The 18,794-nt window shown below is 41.0% G+C and overlaps 1 protein-coding gene across 3 annotated transcripts in view; it reads right to left on the minus strand.

Annotated features, from left to right (window-relative positions):
* TRIP4 (thyroid hormone receptor interactor 4) overlaps positions 1-18,794 on the minus strand; it is a 70,450-nt gene that overhangs the window by 37,687 nt on the left and 13,969 nt on the right. For all 3 annotated transcript variants that reach the window (XM_033189787.1, XM_033189784.1, XM_033189785.1), the window contains exons 6-9: positions 13,506-13,635; positions 10,458-10,673; positions 6,087-6,213; positions 627-814 (exon numbers count right to left, since the gene is read on the minus strand). In XM_033189787.1, coding sequence (XP_033045678.1) covers positions 627-814; positions 6,087-6,213; positions 10,458-10,673; positions 13,506-13,635 — 661 coding nt within the window. The remainder of the gene's footprint in view (positions 1-626; positions 815-6,086; positions 6,214-10,457; positions 10,674-13,505; positions 13,636-18,794) is intronic.

Below are 18,794 nucleotides of genomic sequence, written 5' to 3' on the forward strand. Positions count from 1 at the left end.
AAAAAAAAGAAAAGGAAAAACACAAGATACCATGGAATAGTAAGCTATTAAATATTATCAACAGTAACAGGTATAACTCAGCTCTATAATACCTCTACTTATCTCAATTTCCCCTACTTTTGTAGAAAAGGATTTTGTGATAAAACAGTTTCTCAATATTATTAGCCAGATTAATAGTTAGATATATGGACAGGAAAATAAAATCAGTTATGCTGGTATCTTAACAAGTAAATAGGCATCAAAACTATGTTTCAAATAGGATCAAATTATTAAGGTTGCTGAGTAGTATATTACAAAGACAAAATCAAGAGAAGTTTTTCAATAGATTTCCCTCCAAAGATGAAAAATTAGTCTTCTATCTTTCTTAGCATTTTTAAGCTCAGTTTGTTTTTTAAGCTAATTGTACAAAAACTAACACTATATTTGTCAATTTAAATGTTTTAAAATTAGTTTTAAAATATACTACTACCAAGTCAGTAACATGAATATGATGTTCAAAGTTCTATTTATTGAAAAGTGTTATAACTCATCACCAGATTGAGGAAAACTAATTTCAATCCATATTTCTAAATTAAATTTATGTCACTCTAAGATCTTCCACTGCCCAGATTCATTTTTATTCTTACCTTTTAATCCCTCTGACAAGCAGAGAAGCCCAGGGCTGATGTATAGAGAGGCACCAGCCACCATCAAAGCCTTCCTGAAATTCTTGATCCTGGATTCGCAACTGGTGCTGAAGCGAGTTGAACTCTAGTCCCAATCCTGAAGAACGGAAAGCCTTCTTCTGTGAGGCTGCACCTGTGTGGTCAACCCACTACACAGAAAAACAAACATACAGTTCTGTCTTATAAGGCAAGAATCTGGGGTAGGTAGACAAAATGAAGCGAATGCTAATAATGAGGAAATCATACGGGGAGCATTTTTCTTTTTTTTTTTCTTTGAGATGGAGTCTTGCTCTGTCACCCAGGCTGGAGTGCAGTGGCGCCATCTTGGCTCACTGCAACCTCCACCTCCCGGGTTCAAATGATTCTCCTGCCTCCGCCTCCCGAGTAGTTGGGACTACAGGCGCCCGCCACCACGCCCCACTAATTTTTTGCATTTTTAGTAGAGACGGGGTTTCACCGCGTTAGCCAGGATGGTCTCAATCTCCTGACCTCGTGATCCGCCCACCGCGGCCTCCCAAAGTGCTGGGATTACAGGCGTGAACCACAGCGCCCGGCCATATTGGAAACATTTTTCTTAAAAAATATATCCCACGGAAAATTGTTCACGCCTGTAATCCCAGCACTTTGGGAGGCCGCGGTGGGCGGATCACGAGGTCAGGAGATTGAGACCATCCTGGCTAACGCGGTGAAACCCCGTCTCTACTAAAAATGCAAAAAATTAGTGGGGCGTGGTGGCGGGCGCCTGTAGTCCCAACAACTCGGGAGGCGGAGGCAGGAGAATCATTTGAACCCGGGAGGTGGAGGTTGCAGTGAGCCAAGATCGTGCCATTGCACTCCAGCCTGGGGAAGAGAGTGAGACTCTGTCTCAGAACAACCACAACAACAACAAATGAAAAATATATCCCATCTTTATCTGAAATAAGGCCAAAAGGGTAGAGATAGTATAAATTCAGTAGAAGTCTCAGGTATGATAACAAGGCCCATCTTAAAGAATAATTAGAATGTTGAAATCTCCATACAATGCTTACTAATTCTAGCAACAGCACAAATATCAAACCAAAAGAGTTTATAATTATTTCCACTTTATACTTAATGATCCATACTTGGTTCTGGATAATTTTTCAATAGAATTCTGTGAGCTAAATGAAGGTTCAACATTTTGATCCACAATTCTGCATGTGCTTATGGGCAGTGTCACATGCTGGCACCATGACAAAGCCAAACAGATGCTGTCAGGTCAGAGGCAGCACTTCTGACTACTGGATGCATGAAATATTCTCTTACCTAAAATGAAGAACTTGTCTCCTGAAAGAGAGGATGGAGGACTACTAAAACAGGGCTCCCATCATATAAAAAGAATAGAGAATTATAAGGTACAGGTAATTACATAAGAGTGAAGAGTTTTGGCTACAGTTCAGACAGAATGGCAAAGGTTAATGTTTCTTCCAGAGCAACAATACCATGTGCTCCAAAATTAAAATTTAAAAATAAAGGCAATTAGCATGATAATATTTGGGGTTATCTTAATTTTTAAAAATTGAATAATTTATAAAGCTGGATACAGTGATGCATGCCTGTAACTTCACTAGCTACTCAGAAGGTGAGGCAGGAGGATCACTTGAGCTCATAAGTTCAAGGCCAGCCTGGGCAACATGGTGAGATCCTGTGTCTTTAAAAATAATATGAGGCCGGGAGCGGTGGCTCACGCCTGTAATCCCAGCACTTCAGCACTTTGGGAGACTGAGGCGGGCAGATCATGACGTCAGGAGATCGAGACCATCCTGGCTAACACAGTGAAACCCTGTCTCTACTAAAAATACAAAAAAAGTTAGCCGGGCATGGTGGCGGGTGCCTGTACTCCCAGCCACTTGGGAGGTTGAAGCAGGAGAATGGCGGGAACCCAGGAGGTGGAGCTTGCAGTTAGCCGAGATCGTGCCACTGCACTCCAGCCTGGGTGACAGAGCGAGACTATGACTAAAAAAATAAAATAATAAAATAAAAATAATAATAAGGGCCAGGCACGATGGCTGATGTCTGTAATCCCAGCACTTGAGGAGGCCAAGGCAGGAGGATTACTTGAGCCCAGAAGTTTAAGACCAATCTGGGCAACAAGGCGAAACTCCTTCTCTACAAAAAATATACAAATTAGTAAGGTATGATGGCACGTGGCTACTGTAGTCTGAGCCACTTGAGAAGCTGAGATGGGAGGATCTCTTGAGACTGGGAGGTCAAGGTTGCAGTGGGCTGTAATCATACCACTGCATTCTTGCCTGGATGACAGAACAATATCCTGTCTCAAAAATAAATACATACATATGAAAATATAATAACTTACAGGAAAAAACTTCAAGCAGTAGTCAAAACCCTAGGCAATCATTTAACCCCTAAAGATTTCAGTTTTTCCAACTAGAAAAGGATGAAGTTGGACTAAATGAATTTCTAAGGATCTTTCGGCCATACAATTTTATGATTCTTGTCAATTGTGGCATATCTTAAAAATACACATTTTTACAAATTAAATACACATTTATTGAGTACTTAACTGTGAAAAGCATATTAACTAGGGAGACATAAAATATGAAAAAGATACGGTTCTTGATGGCAAGGTACTTAAAGCCTAGTGGAAGACAGACACATAAGTAACTATTCAAAACATAAGGCAGAATTGACTACATACTAAATAGGAGATAGAAGTTCTTACAGAGGACCAAAGAGGAAAAAGAATTGATCCACTATAGGGTAAATAATTTATTTTACAAAAATTTTTTTTCAAACACTGTCTTGCTCTGTTGCCCAGGCTGGTCTTGACCTCTTGACTTCAAGTGATCCTCCCGCCTCGGCCTCCCAAAATGCTAGGATTACAGATGTCAGTCACCACACGTAGATGGAAATAAATAATTTCATAAAATGTTAGTATGTGAACAATCTTGAGGCTCAAATGATTTTTTCTATTTCTACTACAGCTGTTGCCTCTAATTACACAGCCACTTTCCTAAATTAATTCCTCATTATCTTTCAATAATACTATTAAAGAATCTGCCAGCAGGTATCTTCATCTACATTTTTAGTCTTTATTTTATGATGATAATTATTTTTTTTTTTTTAGAGATGGGATCTCACTTGTGTCATCCAGGCTGGAGTGTAGTGGCTTAATCATAGCTCACTGCAGCCTCCAACTCCTGGGCTCAAGTGATCCTCCCACCTCAGCTTCCCAAGTATCTAGGACTATAGATGTGTATCACTGCGTCTCAGGCCCAGCTCCCATTTTTGGTCTTTAAATAACTCTCTATTGCCCCACTAGTGCTATAATACTAATTTGGGCTTGCATCATCTTTCCATGGTGCTATTGCAATGACTTCCTTGGCAATTTCTCAGCTTCTAATCTTACTTACTCTTCCTTCCAATTCATTCTCTACGTAGGCATGGAAGCCATGCCAATCATCTGTTAAAATTCTTCCAGAACCCTTCACTGCCTACTTTAGGACAAAACCTAAACTCATTAGCATAAGATAAAAAATCTTTCATGATCAGATGTTGCTTACTGTACTGGGTTGAGTAGTATCCCCCAAAATCAATGTCCACCTAGATAGAATGTGTGAATACAACCTTACTTGGAAATAGTCTTTACAGATGTAATCAGTTTAAGGTGAGGTTATATTGGATTATAGTAGGCCCTAAATCCAATGACTTGTATCCTTGTAAGAGGAGAGGGCACACAGTGACAGAGACACACACAGGGAAGAAGTCTATGTGAAGACAGAGGCAGAGATTAGAGTGATGAGCTACAAGGCAAAAGACACCTAGAGCCACCAGAAGCTTAAAGAGGTAAGGAAGCATTCTCCTGTAAAGCCTTCGGAGGGAATGTAGTCTTTTCAACACCTTGATTTCGGGCTTTTAGTCCCCAGGTGTGGGAGAATAAATTTCTGTTGTTTTAAGTCACCTAGTTTGTGGTACTTTGTTACAGCAGCCCTGGGAAACTAATACACTTACCAGTCCATAACAATAGTTAATTATATGTGATTCCCCAAACCTGCAATGCTCTCAAGCTGCTGAGCCTTTGTACGTGTTGTACCTTCTGCCTGGAATTCCCTCTCCAGATTTGTGTGCTTGGAAATTCCTATATCTATATCCCATGTTTTTATGTATACAAGCTCTTGTTCCTACAATTCATTCTGCCTGCAATTATTTTCTCCACCATTCCCAAACATACATTTTTCTCAAATATTTACTTTTTTTTTTTTTTGAGACAGGGTCTCACTCTGTCGCCCAGGCTGGAGTGCAGTGGCATGATCATAGCTCACTGCAACCTCTGCCTCCTGGGCTCAGGTGATTCTCCCAACTCAGCCTCCTAAGTAGCTGGGACTACAGGCACCACGCCACCATGCCCAGCTAATTTTTGTATTTTTAGTAGAGACGGGGTTTCGCCATGTTGCTCAGGCTGGTCTAGAACTCCCAGGCTCAAGCAGTCTGCCCGCCTCAGCCTCCCAAAGTGCGCCCGGTGAATACTAACTTTTAACGAATGCCAGCTTCCCTATAAAACCCATGGACTGCCCTCAGCTAGCAGTAGTCTCCCGCTCCTCTGGATTTCCACAGCACTTAATACTTACACTCTATTAGCATTTATTAGAGCTGCTTACATAGATCTTTACCCCTACTAGTTTGTGAGTTATTTGAGGATAGAATCAGTGTCTGCTTGATCACTTATTATTGTGCTTATCCATAGTAGAGTTTCAATATACTGGATGGTAAAACAAAGGATAATGATAATGAGTGAATTGATAAATTAATTTAAAACACCACTCTATGGGACTACCCATATTCTATAAAAGATAAAGAGACCAGGCGCAGTGGCTCACGTCTGTAATCCCAGCACTTTGGGAGGCCGAGGTAGGTGGATCACGAGGTCAGGAGATCGAGACCATCCTGGCTAACACGGTGAAACCCCATCTCTACTAAAAGATACAAAAATTAGCTGGGCGTGGTGGCGGGCACCTGTAGTCCCAGCTACTCGGGAGGCTGAGGCAGGAGAATGGCGTGAACCCGGGAGGCAGAGCTTGCAGTGAGCCGAGATCACGCCACTGCACTCCAGCCTGGGCGACAGAGTGAGACTCCATCTCAAAAAAAAAGACAGAAATAAATAAAATAAAATAAAAACATTAACAAAACGACCATGGTATTTTTGTCTAAATTTCTATAGTACTTAACAAAACTCTTTCTTGGGAAACACTTGGAAGATAAAACAAGCCAATTTGTCAGAAGTACTACAATAAAAATGGAAAAAACGTGGGCCAGAGAATAAGGTTGGCAGGTGTGTTGAGACAGCTGATTGGTATCTAAAGTCTATGAAATATACATACTTAAAAGAAGGTAAATTTAGGGCCAAACTTCTCTTATTAACAGTTAGAGCAAAGGTCCACTAACCTGGGGAGGGGACTGGTACATGTTGGGATTTACCAGAACTCCCAAAGGCTCTTCAGAAGATCTATCCAATTTGGTCAGTGGCTGGTTCAAGGTTCCATTGGCAATGGCCTGTATTGTCTCATCTAGTCTGTGACAATAAACCAAAAGGATGCAACAATTGGTAATGTTCTATGCTCAGAATGTCCTTACCACCAACATAAAATGCTTTAATAGTAATAAAATTTGGAATATAAAGAGGAGTCTATGGATGACCTTCCCTCCTCCCCACTCCAACCCCTTCTCATACCAAAAACCCTAAGGAATATGAGTTAATAAATGTTCCAGAATGTCTAGGCACAGTGGCTCACTCCTGTAATTCCAGCACTTTGGGAGGCCAAGGTGGGTGGATCACAAGGTCAAGAGATTGAGACCATCCTGGCCAATATGGTGAAACCCCGTCTCTACTAAAAATACAAAAATTAGTTTAGCATGGTGGCACACGCCTGTAGTCCCAGCTACTTGAGAGGCTGAGGCAGGAGAATCACTTGAAACTGCAAGGAGGAGGTTGCAGTGAGCCAAGATTGTGCCACTGCACTCCAACCTGGGCAATAGAGCGAGATTCTGTCTCAAAAAATAAAATAAAATAAAATAAAGTTCCAGAATACCAAGAAAATACACAGGGCACACTACAGTCATTCACCTGCTCAACAAGATCATTAAACAGGCCAAGACCAGAAAAGCTGCCTAGAGGTCAGGAGTGGTAGCTCATACCTATAATTCCAACACTTTCATAGGCCAAAGAGGGAGGATCACTTGAGGCCTGGAGTTTGAGACCAGCTTGGGCAACATAGAGAGACCCTGGTTCTACAAAAAATAAATTAGCTGGGCGTGGTGGCTCACACCTGTAGTCCCAGCTACTTGGGAGGATGAGATGGGAGGATCTCTTGAGCCCAGGAGTTCGAGGTGCCACTGCCCTCCAGCTTGGGCAACAGTCAATAAGGCCCTGTCACAAAAAGAAAAAAAAAAAAAGTTGCCTAGGAATACCCTGACCCACAAAGAGTATTCTATGGCAGCTCATCTTCTCAATACAACCTATATAGTTATTCCTCTGCCTACTCAGCAGTCCTTTTTCCACTCCTTCTCACTGGTCTGCATTCTATCTTTGCTTGAAGGCTCAGAAATTATAAAGAGGTACCCTACTGGCCCAGCACAAAAATGCTTAATCCTTTCTCTAAGGTCCTATATTACCCACTATCTAAACAACCATTGGATATATCCCATGTTATCCCGTGCCTATGATGTTGGCACTGGATATCTGGCTCTAAACCTATAAAAGAATGTGATGATTTTCATTTAAAGATTGTGGAAACCTACTGGTTAGTTAGTAAGAGATCATAAGCCCTGAAGGAACCCTATCTTAATTCATTCTATAGCTCTACAGTACTTGCTACTCTATTCAATGCTCCTGTTGGATGCTTGACAAACGTTTGTGGATAACAATAATAATTCTGAGGCACAACATAATGAAAAGCTTCAACTAACAGGAAAGGCTAAACGACCTTCAGTTCAATTCAATATATGTTTGTTAGGAATATCTCATATGTAAGGCAGCTTAAAAGGTGGGGAAGACACTGTTCCTGCCTTCAAGAGGCTTTCTTTTTTGTTTTTTTTTAAGAGACTTTCAATCCAAGTGGCAGATTTAAGACAGCCTTACAGATGATGAATCATACATGAGGGGATGTAATAATTACTATGAAACAGGCACAGTCCGTTTAGTGGTTATTATTCCTTCATCCAACATGTTGTATCATGTAGGTTCAAGGGAGAGGTAGGTATGTGAAACGCAAAGATTGGGGGAGAAATTTCCAAACCAAGGAAAAATCAGAAACAAAGGTCTGAAGCTTTTAAAAAGTATAAGAATTTGTATGATGAGGTGAGTCTAAAATAGGGTGGGGACAGTGAGGTCTGAAAGAGGGGAATAGATTTGACACAGTATAATGATAAGTATATCCAGAACTCTAGAATCTATAAAAGAAATAATAAAAAAGCAAATGAACACAGTTTTCATTTCAAATGAACTCTCAAACTTACTAGCATACAACTAAAGCAAAGGAATGTGAATAAAAATTAGAATGAAATATCATTTTTCATCTCAGAATGGCAAATATTTTTTAAACATCTTTGACAAGGGAAAAGGAAATTGTTATATTGATATCTGGTGTGTAGCTGATAAGTCAAAGAATGCACAATTTAAATATTATCTTCTAAAAAGTTGTAACTTTTTTATGTATTTATGTTAATAGACTTTATTTTTTGTTGTTTTTTTTTTGAGACGGAGTCTTGCTCTGTCTCCCAGGCTGGAGTGCAGTGGCCCGACGTTGGCTCACTACCACCTCCACCTCCCGGGTTCAAGCGATTCTCCTGCCTCAGCCTCCCGAGTAGCTGGGACTACAGGCGTCCGCCACCACTCCCGGCTAATTTTTGTATTTTCAGTACAGATGGGGTTTCACCATATTGGCCAGGCTGGTCTCGAACTCCTTGACCTTGTGATCCGCCTGTCTCGGCCTCCCAAAGTGCTGCGATTACAGGCTTGAGCCACCGCGCCTGGCCTAATAGACTTTATTTTTAAGGTGGGGTCTCAATATGTTGCCCAGGCTGGTCTTGAACTCCTGGCCTCAAGTGATCCTCCCACCTTGGCCTCCCAAAGTGCTGAAATTACAGGTGTGAGCCACTGCACCCAGCCTTAGGTTTTATTTTTTAGATCAGTTTTAGGTTCAGAGCAAAACTGAGAGGAATATACAGAGGTCATCCACATTCCCCAAGACCTCCCAAATACATAGGCTCCGCCATTATTAGCATCCCTCACCAGAGTGGTACATTTGTTACAACTGATCAACTTACACTGACACATCATTATCACCCAAAAGCCATGGTTTACATTAGCGTTCACTCCTGGTGTTGTACAATTTATGGATTTGGACAAATTTATAATGACATGTATTTACCATTATAATTACATACAGAGTAGTTTCGCTGCCTTAAAAATCTTCTCTGTGCTCCTTCTATTTATTCCTCCCTCTCTTCTAATCCCTGGAAACTACTGAATAGTTAAAATCATACAGTATGTAGGCTACACCATTTTAATACTCCCATTCACAGTAACAGAATATCCCCATTTTCCTATAACCACACAATATGCAGTATTTTTTTTAAAAAATTTAAGCCAAATTTGATGCACCAAAAAAAACTAATATATTATGTTTTTAAATCCATATTTCCTGATGGCTAGTTGAACATCTTTTCAAATGTTATTGGCTATTTGTACGTCCCCACTTGTAAATTGTTTGTTCTTAGTTTTTGTCCATTTTTCTGCTGGAGTTTTTGGTCATTTTCTTTTAATTTGCTAGAGTTCTTACTTATATAGTATGGAAATTGCTCCTTTGACTGTTAAAACCACTTAAAATACTTTCTTCCAACTTGGTACTGTCTTTTTATTTAAAATATCTTATGTAGTCATGACTTCAGGATTTTGTATCTTGCTTCGGAAGAGCTTTATCACACCAAGACTATAATTATGTTCTCCTATGATTCTGTATTTCTTTCTGATCCCTTTGTATTATTTATATTTAACTCTTTAGTGAAACTTATTACAGCATCATAGAATGGTTTGAGGTAGAGACATTACCTAGATTTTTTTCCAAACAGGCAATTATTCCAAAATAACAATTTTAATTATTTTTTAGTGATTAAAAATGTTAGCTTTATTGATTACTAAACTCACATATATATATACACACACCCGTGCACACATACACACACAATGTAAACATACCAATATCTTTCTGGATTCTGTTTCATTAATCTATTTCTGTGCCCAAACTATATCTCATTGTTTTAAAAATTTTTTTTTTGCTGGGCACAGTGACTCATGCCTATAATCCCAGCAACTTGGGAGGCTGAGGCAGGTGGATCACTTGAGGTCAGGAGTTTGAGACCAGCCTGGCCAACATGGTGAAAACCTGTCTCTACTAAAAATACAAAAATTAGCTGGGCATGGTGGCAGGCACCTGTAATCCCAGCTACTCAAGGGGCTGAGGTAGGAGAATGGCTTGAACCCGGGAGCGGAGGTTGCAGTGAGCCAAGATCGGGTCACTGTGCTCCAGCCTGGGCAACAAAGCGAGACTCCATCTCAAAAAAAAAACCGACAAAAATCAGTAATTATCTAGTAGGAGTGTTCATTTAAAAACTTTTTCTTAGCTATTCTTACATGCTTTCCATTCCAAATAAACACATTTTTTAAATCAACAAAAATAAAAGATCCACTAGAAAGGGAAAATCCTTTATGGTCAACCTATTCCTTCTTTGACACCCTTCCAAGTGCTGCTCACTCACCTGCTATGATATTCTGCTAGTGAATTTTCTTCTTCCAGGATCTTCCTTCCTGCAAAGTCAATGGTGACCTTCTTAGAAAGTCGAGAGGCGTGTCGAAGTTCTCTCAGCTCCTCCTCTCGCTTCTGCAAGGTTTCCCGCTCAAGTTTGGACAACCATTGGTTAGAATCACTGGCAAAGTAATCTGACTCATCATCAATGACTTGGGTCCTTCGAATACTGAGAAAAAGGGAACACATGGTAATTAGGTCATCTGTTGACAAATAAGGACCGATTATTGGAAAACAGTTTCAAGGTAGCTTAATATCTCAAATATGTTCCAAAATCAAGTCAAGCTCTGCATATGTTTTATTTCCAGTGTAGGCTCAGCTCTTAGAACTTATCTCAACCTCAGCAAGAAAAGACACAGTACCGTAATCCATTTTCCTTCTACCTTTCATATTAGTCCAGCCTCTACCTTCTGAAAGCTAGGCTTCAGCCTAGTTTTGCTGCATCTGAGTTCATGTCTGACAGCTTACTAAATATCCTAGTCCCTCTGTAACTGGGATCCAGTCTATTCTTCCTAGGCTTATTTGCTTACTGGAGTTTGCTGAAGTCTCAGTTCTGTAGCTTAACTACTTTTTTCTTTTTTTTTTTTGAAACAAAGTCTTGCTCTGTCGCCCAGGCTGGAGTGCGGTGGCATGACTATCTCCTCAGTTCAAGCAATTCTCTGCCTCAGCCTCCCAAGTGGCTGGGATTACAGGCGCGACACCATGCCTGGCTAATTTTTGTATTTTTAGTAGGGATGGGGTTTCACCATCTTGGCCAGGCTGGTCTTGAACTCCTGGTCTCGTGATCCACCCACCTTGGCCTCCCAAAGTGCTAGGATTACAGGTGTAAGTCACTGCGCCTGGTCAACTTTTTACTCTTAAGACATTCTATTACCCTATACTATATGGTATTACCTATACCCCACTTTGCAGGCTCTCACTAATGCACTGGGGCCAAGTTCCAAGATATGACAGTCAGGCCTATTTCTAAGATCGTACTGACAGAGAAACTAAAAACTGGAAGCAATCTTGATGGTCTAATTCTCTCATTCTACATATAATAAGCCTGGGGCTCACAGAAGTTGAGTGATTACTCCAATGTCATAAATCCAGTTAAGATTAAGTTTCCCCATAATTACAAATAGTGACATAAATAGACATAAGTGAAATACTGAAGTTAGATTCATATATTGACTTCAAATTTTCATACTCAGCTAGAATTGTAAAAAAACTGTCTTCTTAGGCCAGGCGCGGTGGCTCACACCTGTAATTCCAGCACTTTGGGAGACTGAGGCTGGCGGATCATACACACAAAAATAAAACAAAAATAAAGCAGACTTAGAATAGAAACATTTTTAACAGTACCCTGGGAGAAATTTTTTTTTTTTTTTTTTGAGACAATCTCGCTATGACACCCAGGCTGGAGTGCACTGGATTAATCTCGGCTCACTGTAACCTCCACCTCCCAGTCTAAATCGATCCTCCCACCTCAGCCTCCCAAGTAGCTGGGATTACAGGCATGTGACATTATGCCTAGGTAATTTCTGTATTTTTTGTACAGACGGGGTTTTGCTATGTTGTCCAGGCTACTCTCAAACTTTCAGGTTCAAACAATCCGTCTGCCTTGGCCTCCCAAAATGTTAGGCTTACAGGCGTGAGCCGAGCCACTGTGCCTGGTGGAAATTGGTCTTATACAAAAACCTAGATAATGAAACTGGTACCCATGAACACACCAGCAAAGCAGCAATAATAGGGAGAGACCCTTTTCCAGTTTCTGTTGATCGAGAAGTGCATTCCATTTCTCTCTTTTTTTTTTTTTGAGACAGAGTCTTGCTCTGTCGCCTAGGCTAGAGTGCAGTGGCGCGATCTCAGCTTACCGCAACCTCTGCCTCCTGGGTTCCCACCATTCTCCTGCCTCAGCCTCCTGAGTAGCTGGGACTACAGGTGCCCACCACTACGCTCGGCTAATTTTTTTGTATTTTTAGTAGAGACGGGGTTTCACCGTGTTAGCCAGGATGGTCTGGATCTCCGGACCTCGTGATCCATCCGCCTCGGCCTCCCAAAGTGCTGGGATTACAGGCATGAGCCACCACACCCGGCCTCCATTTCTATTTCTAAAACTACGTTTTACTGAGTATGGTGAAATGTGATACTGAAAGGATGAAGAGTGAATATGAGTTACACACCTTGTGATGGGTTTATTTAAGGAATAGTTTTCTAAATCTGATCTCATGTATTCATAGCAAATGGTTTGAAAGTAGCAGGAATGTCTCATCAAAAGATTACAATGCCAGGAATAGACTCTCAGGTTACAAGAGATTCAGGGTCTCTCTGAGGACCCTCACAGAGTCATTTGAGAAGGGAACATATAAATCCTATCCAAACATTTTTTACCACCAACTGGTTTTCAACGAATATTTTGTTCAAAAGAAAAAAATAAGGAGGAAGTCAAAAACAGAATTATCATAAATCTATCTCATAAAGAGAAGTCAATGGGCTAAACAATAATAATGCAGGAGTATAACGTTAATTTAGTTGTATTTTAATATACTGATTATTGAATCAAAAAACAAATTTAGTCAAAGGAAAGGAGAAGGGTAAATCATGCCTTCCTATGATAAGGCATAACCTATGTTCTCCCAGAGGCAATTCCTTATAGATTCTCCAGAGCCCAGCCTAACAGTTTGCACATAATAGGTACTCTAATACAGGTGACTGAATGAATGGCTACAAGTAAAACAAGTGGTGAATTATGTCAACTCACATCAACTGTCCAGGGAATAGACTAACATTTACCAGGAATCAAAAAATGCTATGGGACAGGATTCTTTTGGTGGGAGCCTATATTATTCAAACATGGATTAAAAAACAAGATGTAGGCCTCCTATGTAGAGCATCCAGCTCTTCTTTTGCTATAAACTCTTTCACACTCCACTTTGAGAAGGTATCGAGTACCAAAATAATGGCCAGAATCTGTGGACTAGTTTATTTCTTAGCATTTGTTATTCTAACCCTTTCATACCTAGTTCTGTCAAACTCTAACAGTTTGTCTTTATGCTTGATAGCCTTCTCCAGACCAGACTTAATTCGCAATTCTTGATGAGGAAGAAGGTCCTTGGTAGAGATGTCCACCTTTCCAGAATTCTCCACCCCTGAAATTCAATAAGGAAGTCAAATGGTGTCAGCCTCTAAATACAAATTAGTTGTACCAGTGTGCAACAAAGAACAAAACATCAGAAGATCTAGTTCTGGCCTGATGGCCTGGAGCCTTCATTTCAACGGAAAACAAGTACACAGTCCAGGACTTACTTGTACAGCATTACAAGTAAGACACATGACAGGTTTTCAATAAATGGTAGGGATCTTTTCTTCCTTTATAAAAATTTGGTTCACTAAGGGCACCAAAGTATTTAAGAATGTGACATAAAAATGCCTTCTTAGTGAAAAAATTTGCTGAATATTACCTTTAAATATACGTTTTTTCAAGATAGGATCTAATGCTGTTGCCCAGTCTGGAGTGCAGTGGTGTGATCATAGCTCACTGCAGTCTCAAACTTAGGCTCAAGCGATCCTCTCACCTCAGCCTCCTGAGTAGCTGAGACAACAGGCACATGCCATTGTGTCTGAATTTTTAAATTTCTGTAAAAAGGGGGTCTCACTATGTTGCCCACGCTGGTCTCAAAGTCCAGGCTTCAAGCAATCTTCCCAACTCAGCCTCTCAAAGTACTGGGATTCCAAACATGATCCACCACACCAGCCTAAATATACTTTTATATTATCAAAACTAAACAATAAATAATGGAAGAAAAAAGAAAATTTCACAAAAGGGGCAGAAATGAACAGTGTCAGTTTAATGAGAACCTGCTAAATGCTGAGGCACTTAGTATACATGTTATTTAATTTTCACAATAATCCTGTAAGACAGTTTGTACTATCTTTATTTTACAGATAAAGTAACTAAAGTTCAGAGATGACTATAAATTTACTGAGTTCACACAGTTAGAAATTAGACAAGTGGCCGGGCACGGTGGCTCACGCCTGTAATCCCAGCACTTGACCATCCTGGCTAACACGGTGAAACCCTGTTTCCACTAAAATAACAAAAAAATAGCCAGGCGTTGTGGCGGGCACCTGTAGTCCCAGCTACTCGGGAGGCTGAGGCAGGAGAATGGCGTGAACCCAGGGTGCAGCGCTTGCAGTGAGCCGAGACCGTGCCACTGCACTCCAGCCTGGGCGACAGAGCAAGACTCCATCTCAAAAAAAAAAAGAAAGAAATTAGACCCTAGAAACAAAATCTGAGCTCGAGTATAACTCTAAAGCCAACACTGATTCCACGGTTGTGCTATCTTCTTTGACAGCATATTATAAATTTATATATCCCAAAAAAGAGAGCCATAGATTATGATACACCCAAGATCCAAAATGGGTTAGGTGGCTGGGTGCAGTGGCTCAATCCTGTAATTGCAACACTTTGGGAGACTGAGGTGGGAGGATCACTTGAGTCTAGGAGTTCAAGACTAGCCTGGGCAACATGATGAGAGCCCATCTGTACAAACAATTTAAAAATTAGCCAGACATGGTGGTACATGTCTGTAGACCCAGCTACTTGGGAGGCTGAGGCAGGAGAATTGCTGCAGTAAAATGTGTTCATACCAATGTACTCCAGCCTGACAGAGACTGTCTAAAAACGAACAAACAAGGAGAGTACGTAGAATCAGAACCATTTTTTCTCAGAATGATTACCTTAACATCTAATTGAAAAAAATATAGAGGCATGTGCAACCTCTTTAATAATAAAATTACAGGCCGGCACAGTGGCTCATGCCTGTAACCTCAGCACTTTGGGAGGCCGAGGTGGGTGGATTACCTGAGGTCAGGAGGCCTGGCCAACATGGCAAAACTCTGTCTCTACTAAAAATGCGAAAATTAGCTGGGTGTGGTGGCAGGCGCCTGTAATCCCAGCTACTCAGGAGGCTGAGGCAGAAGAATTGCTTGAACCTGGGAAGCAGAAGTTGCAGTGAGCCGAGAACACATCACTGAACTCCAGCCTAGGTGACAGAGACTCCGTCTCAAACAAACAAACAAAAAATAATAATAATTTTTAAAAAATTACAGCCTTTTACAACTAAAACAAATTTGAAATGTCAAAACTCAAGAGTGAACAGGTTTCTGGGTACAACGCTAATACTGCTATAGATTAGTATGATTTTTTTTTTTTTTTGAGATGGAGTTTTGCTTTTGTTGCCAGGCTGGAGTGCAATGGTGCAATCTTGGCTCATCACAACCTCTGCCTCCCAGGTTCAAGCAATTCCCAGCCTCAGCCTCTCGAGTATCTGAGAGTACAGGCATGTACCACCATGCCCGGCTAATTTTGTATTTTTGGTACAGACAGGGTTTATCCACATTGGTCAGGCTGGTTTCAAACTCCTGACCTCAGGTGATCCACCCGTCTCAGCCTCTCAAATTGCTGGGATTACAGGCATAAGCTACCATGCCCGGCGATTTATATGATATTTGGACAAAATAATCTGGCAAATACATCTCAAGTGTCAAAAAAAGATCACATTATTTGACGTAGTAACATTATTCTTAGAAACTTATCACAAGGAAATAAATCAAAAGCTATCTTAATAAAGGTGACGATTTGTGATATTATTTAAAATTTGGAAACAAATATCCAGTAATTAGGAAATAATCATATTATAATAAACCAAGTTAAAAGCCTATTTTTAGCTACTAAAAACAATTATGAAGAATATATAGCAAGATAGCAGCTAATTATGAATTAGTTGGAAAAATGGAAAAACAAATGTTTTTACACAGATTACTACATTATAATCCTAACCAATCTGTCTATATAAAACAAAAAGTACTATGAACCAAGGCAGGAACAAAATGAAATATTTGCATTAAGTAGTGGGTAATGAGTATATTGTTTTTCCTTTTAATACCGTCCTTAACTGCCGGGCGCGGTGGCTCATGCCTGTAATTCCAGCACTTTGGGTGGCCGAGGCGGGCAGATCAAGAAGTCAAGAGATCAAGACCATCCTGGCCAACCAACTTGGTGAAACCCCATCTCTACTAAAAATACAAAATTTAGCTGGGCATAGTGGCGCACTCCTGTAGTCCCAGCTACTTGGGAGGCTGAGGCAGGAGAATCGCTTGAACCCGGGAGGCGGAGGTTGCAGCGAGCCAAGATCGCCCACTGCACTCCAGCCCAGGCGACAGAGCAAGACTCCCTCTAAAAAAATTAAAAATAGGGGGGGTGCGGTGGCTCACGCCTGTAATCCCAGCACTTTGGGAGGCCGAGGCAGGCGGATCACAAGGTCAGGAGATCGAGACCATACTGGCTAACATGGTGAAACACCGTCTGTTACAAAAAAATTAGCCGGGCGTGGTGGCGGGCGCCTCTAGTCCCAGCTACTTAGGAGGCTGAGGGAGGAGAATGGCGTGAACTCGGGAGGCGGAGCTTGCAGTGAGCCGAGAATGCGACACTGCACTCCAGCCTGGGAGACAGAGAGAAACTCCGTCTCAAAAATAAATAAATAAATAATAAAATAAATAAAAATAATGCCCTTAACTAACCGAGTGCTGTGGCTCACGCCTGTAATCCCAGCACTTCGGGAGGTTGACGTGGGCGGATCACCTGAGGTCAGGAGTTCCAGACTAGCCTGGCCAATATGGGGAAACCCCATCTCTACTCAAAATACAAAAAAATTGGCCGGGCATGGTGGCACACGCCTGTAATCCCAGCTACTCGAGAGGCTGAGGCAGGAGAATCGCTTGAACCCAGGTGGCGGAGGTTGCAGTGAGCCAAGATCGCGCCATTGCACTCCAGCCTGGGCAACAAGAGCAAAACTCTGTCTCAGAAAAAAAAAAAAAAATTGTTGGCCGGGCACGGTGGCTCACGCCTGTAATCCCAGCACTTTGGGAGGCTGAAGCAGGTAGATCACCTGAGGTTGGGAGTTCAAGACCAGCCTGACCAACATGGAGAAACCCTGTCTCTACTAAAAACAAAATTAGCCAGGGTGATGGCACATGCCTGTAATCCCAGCCACTGGGGAGGCTGAGGCAGGAGAATTGCTTGAACCCGGGAGGCGGAGGTTGCGGTGAGCCGAGATTGCACCATTGCACTCCAGCCTGGGCAAAAAGAGCGAACTCCGTCTCAAAAATAAAAAAAATAAAGGAAGTCCTTAACTATTTTTGTCAGGTGTGTTTCAAGCATAAAAGGCATATAAAATAATTAAAAAATAAGTAGAGTTCCTATATAACCTTCACATAGCTTCCTTTAATGTTATTGTCTTATCTTACAAAACCATAGTATAATTATCAAAAATAAGAAATTAACATTGGTATAACACTATGAACAAACTATTAGGATTTTAACTTTTTTTTTCCCATTAATGTCATTTTTCTGTTCTAGGATCCAATACTGGATCTATACTGCAATTAGTCATCACATATATCCTTAGTTTACTCCAATCTGTGACATTTCTTCAATCTTGTCTTTCATGACATTGTAAATCTCTTGTTCTTAAACTTTCACACAATAATTTCAGTATCCGTTGGTGGATCATGCTTGTGGCAGTTACTACTGCAGTGTTCTAATTGTGATTTTCTGGTATTTTCATTTCTTGCACTTTATTAACTGGAATTCTTTTATAAGAAGCGCTGTCCTTTCTCCATTTTATTAACTTATTCAGTTTTTTATACAAGTATGGTCGCAAGAATATTAATTTTATTATTTAGATTATAATGTAATACTAATATTTATTTTGCTGTTTAATGTTATGTAGTCTTAATAATTTTTCTAAAAAATAGACGCTTATAGAATGAGTGAATAGGCCAGGCACAGTGGGTCATACCTGTAATCCCAACGCTTTGGGAGGCCGAGGCAGGCAGATCACTTGAGGTAATGAGTTCAAGACCAACCTGGCCAACATGGCAAAACCCCATCGCTACTAAAAAAAATGTAAATATTGGCTGGGCGCAGTGGCTTACGCCTGTAATCTCAGCACTTTGGGAGGCCAAGGTGGGCAGATGACAAGGTCGGGACATCAAGACCATCCTGGCTAACATGGTGAAACCTTGTCTCTACTAAAAATACAAAAAATTAGCCAGGTGTGGTGGCATGCGCCACCACAAGTAGTCCCAGCTACTTGGGAGGCTGAGGCTGGCGAATCAGTTGAACCCAAGAGGAAGAGGTTGCAGTGAGCTGAGATCAGCGCCACTGCACTGCAACCTGGGCAAAAGAGCACTACTCCATCTCAAAAAAAAAGTAAATATTAGCCACACGTGATGGCACACACCT

This window comes from Trachypithecus francoisi, unplaced genomic scaffold (assembly GCF_009764315.1).
Source record: "Trachypithecus francoisi isolate TF-2019V2 unplaced genomic scaffold, Tfra_2.0 Lachesis_group3, whole genome shotgun sequence".
NCBI classification, from domain to species: domain Eukaryota; kingdom Metazoa; phylum Chordata; class Mammalia; order Primates; family Cercopithecidae; genus Trachypithecus; species Trachypithecus francoisi.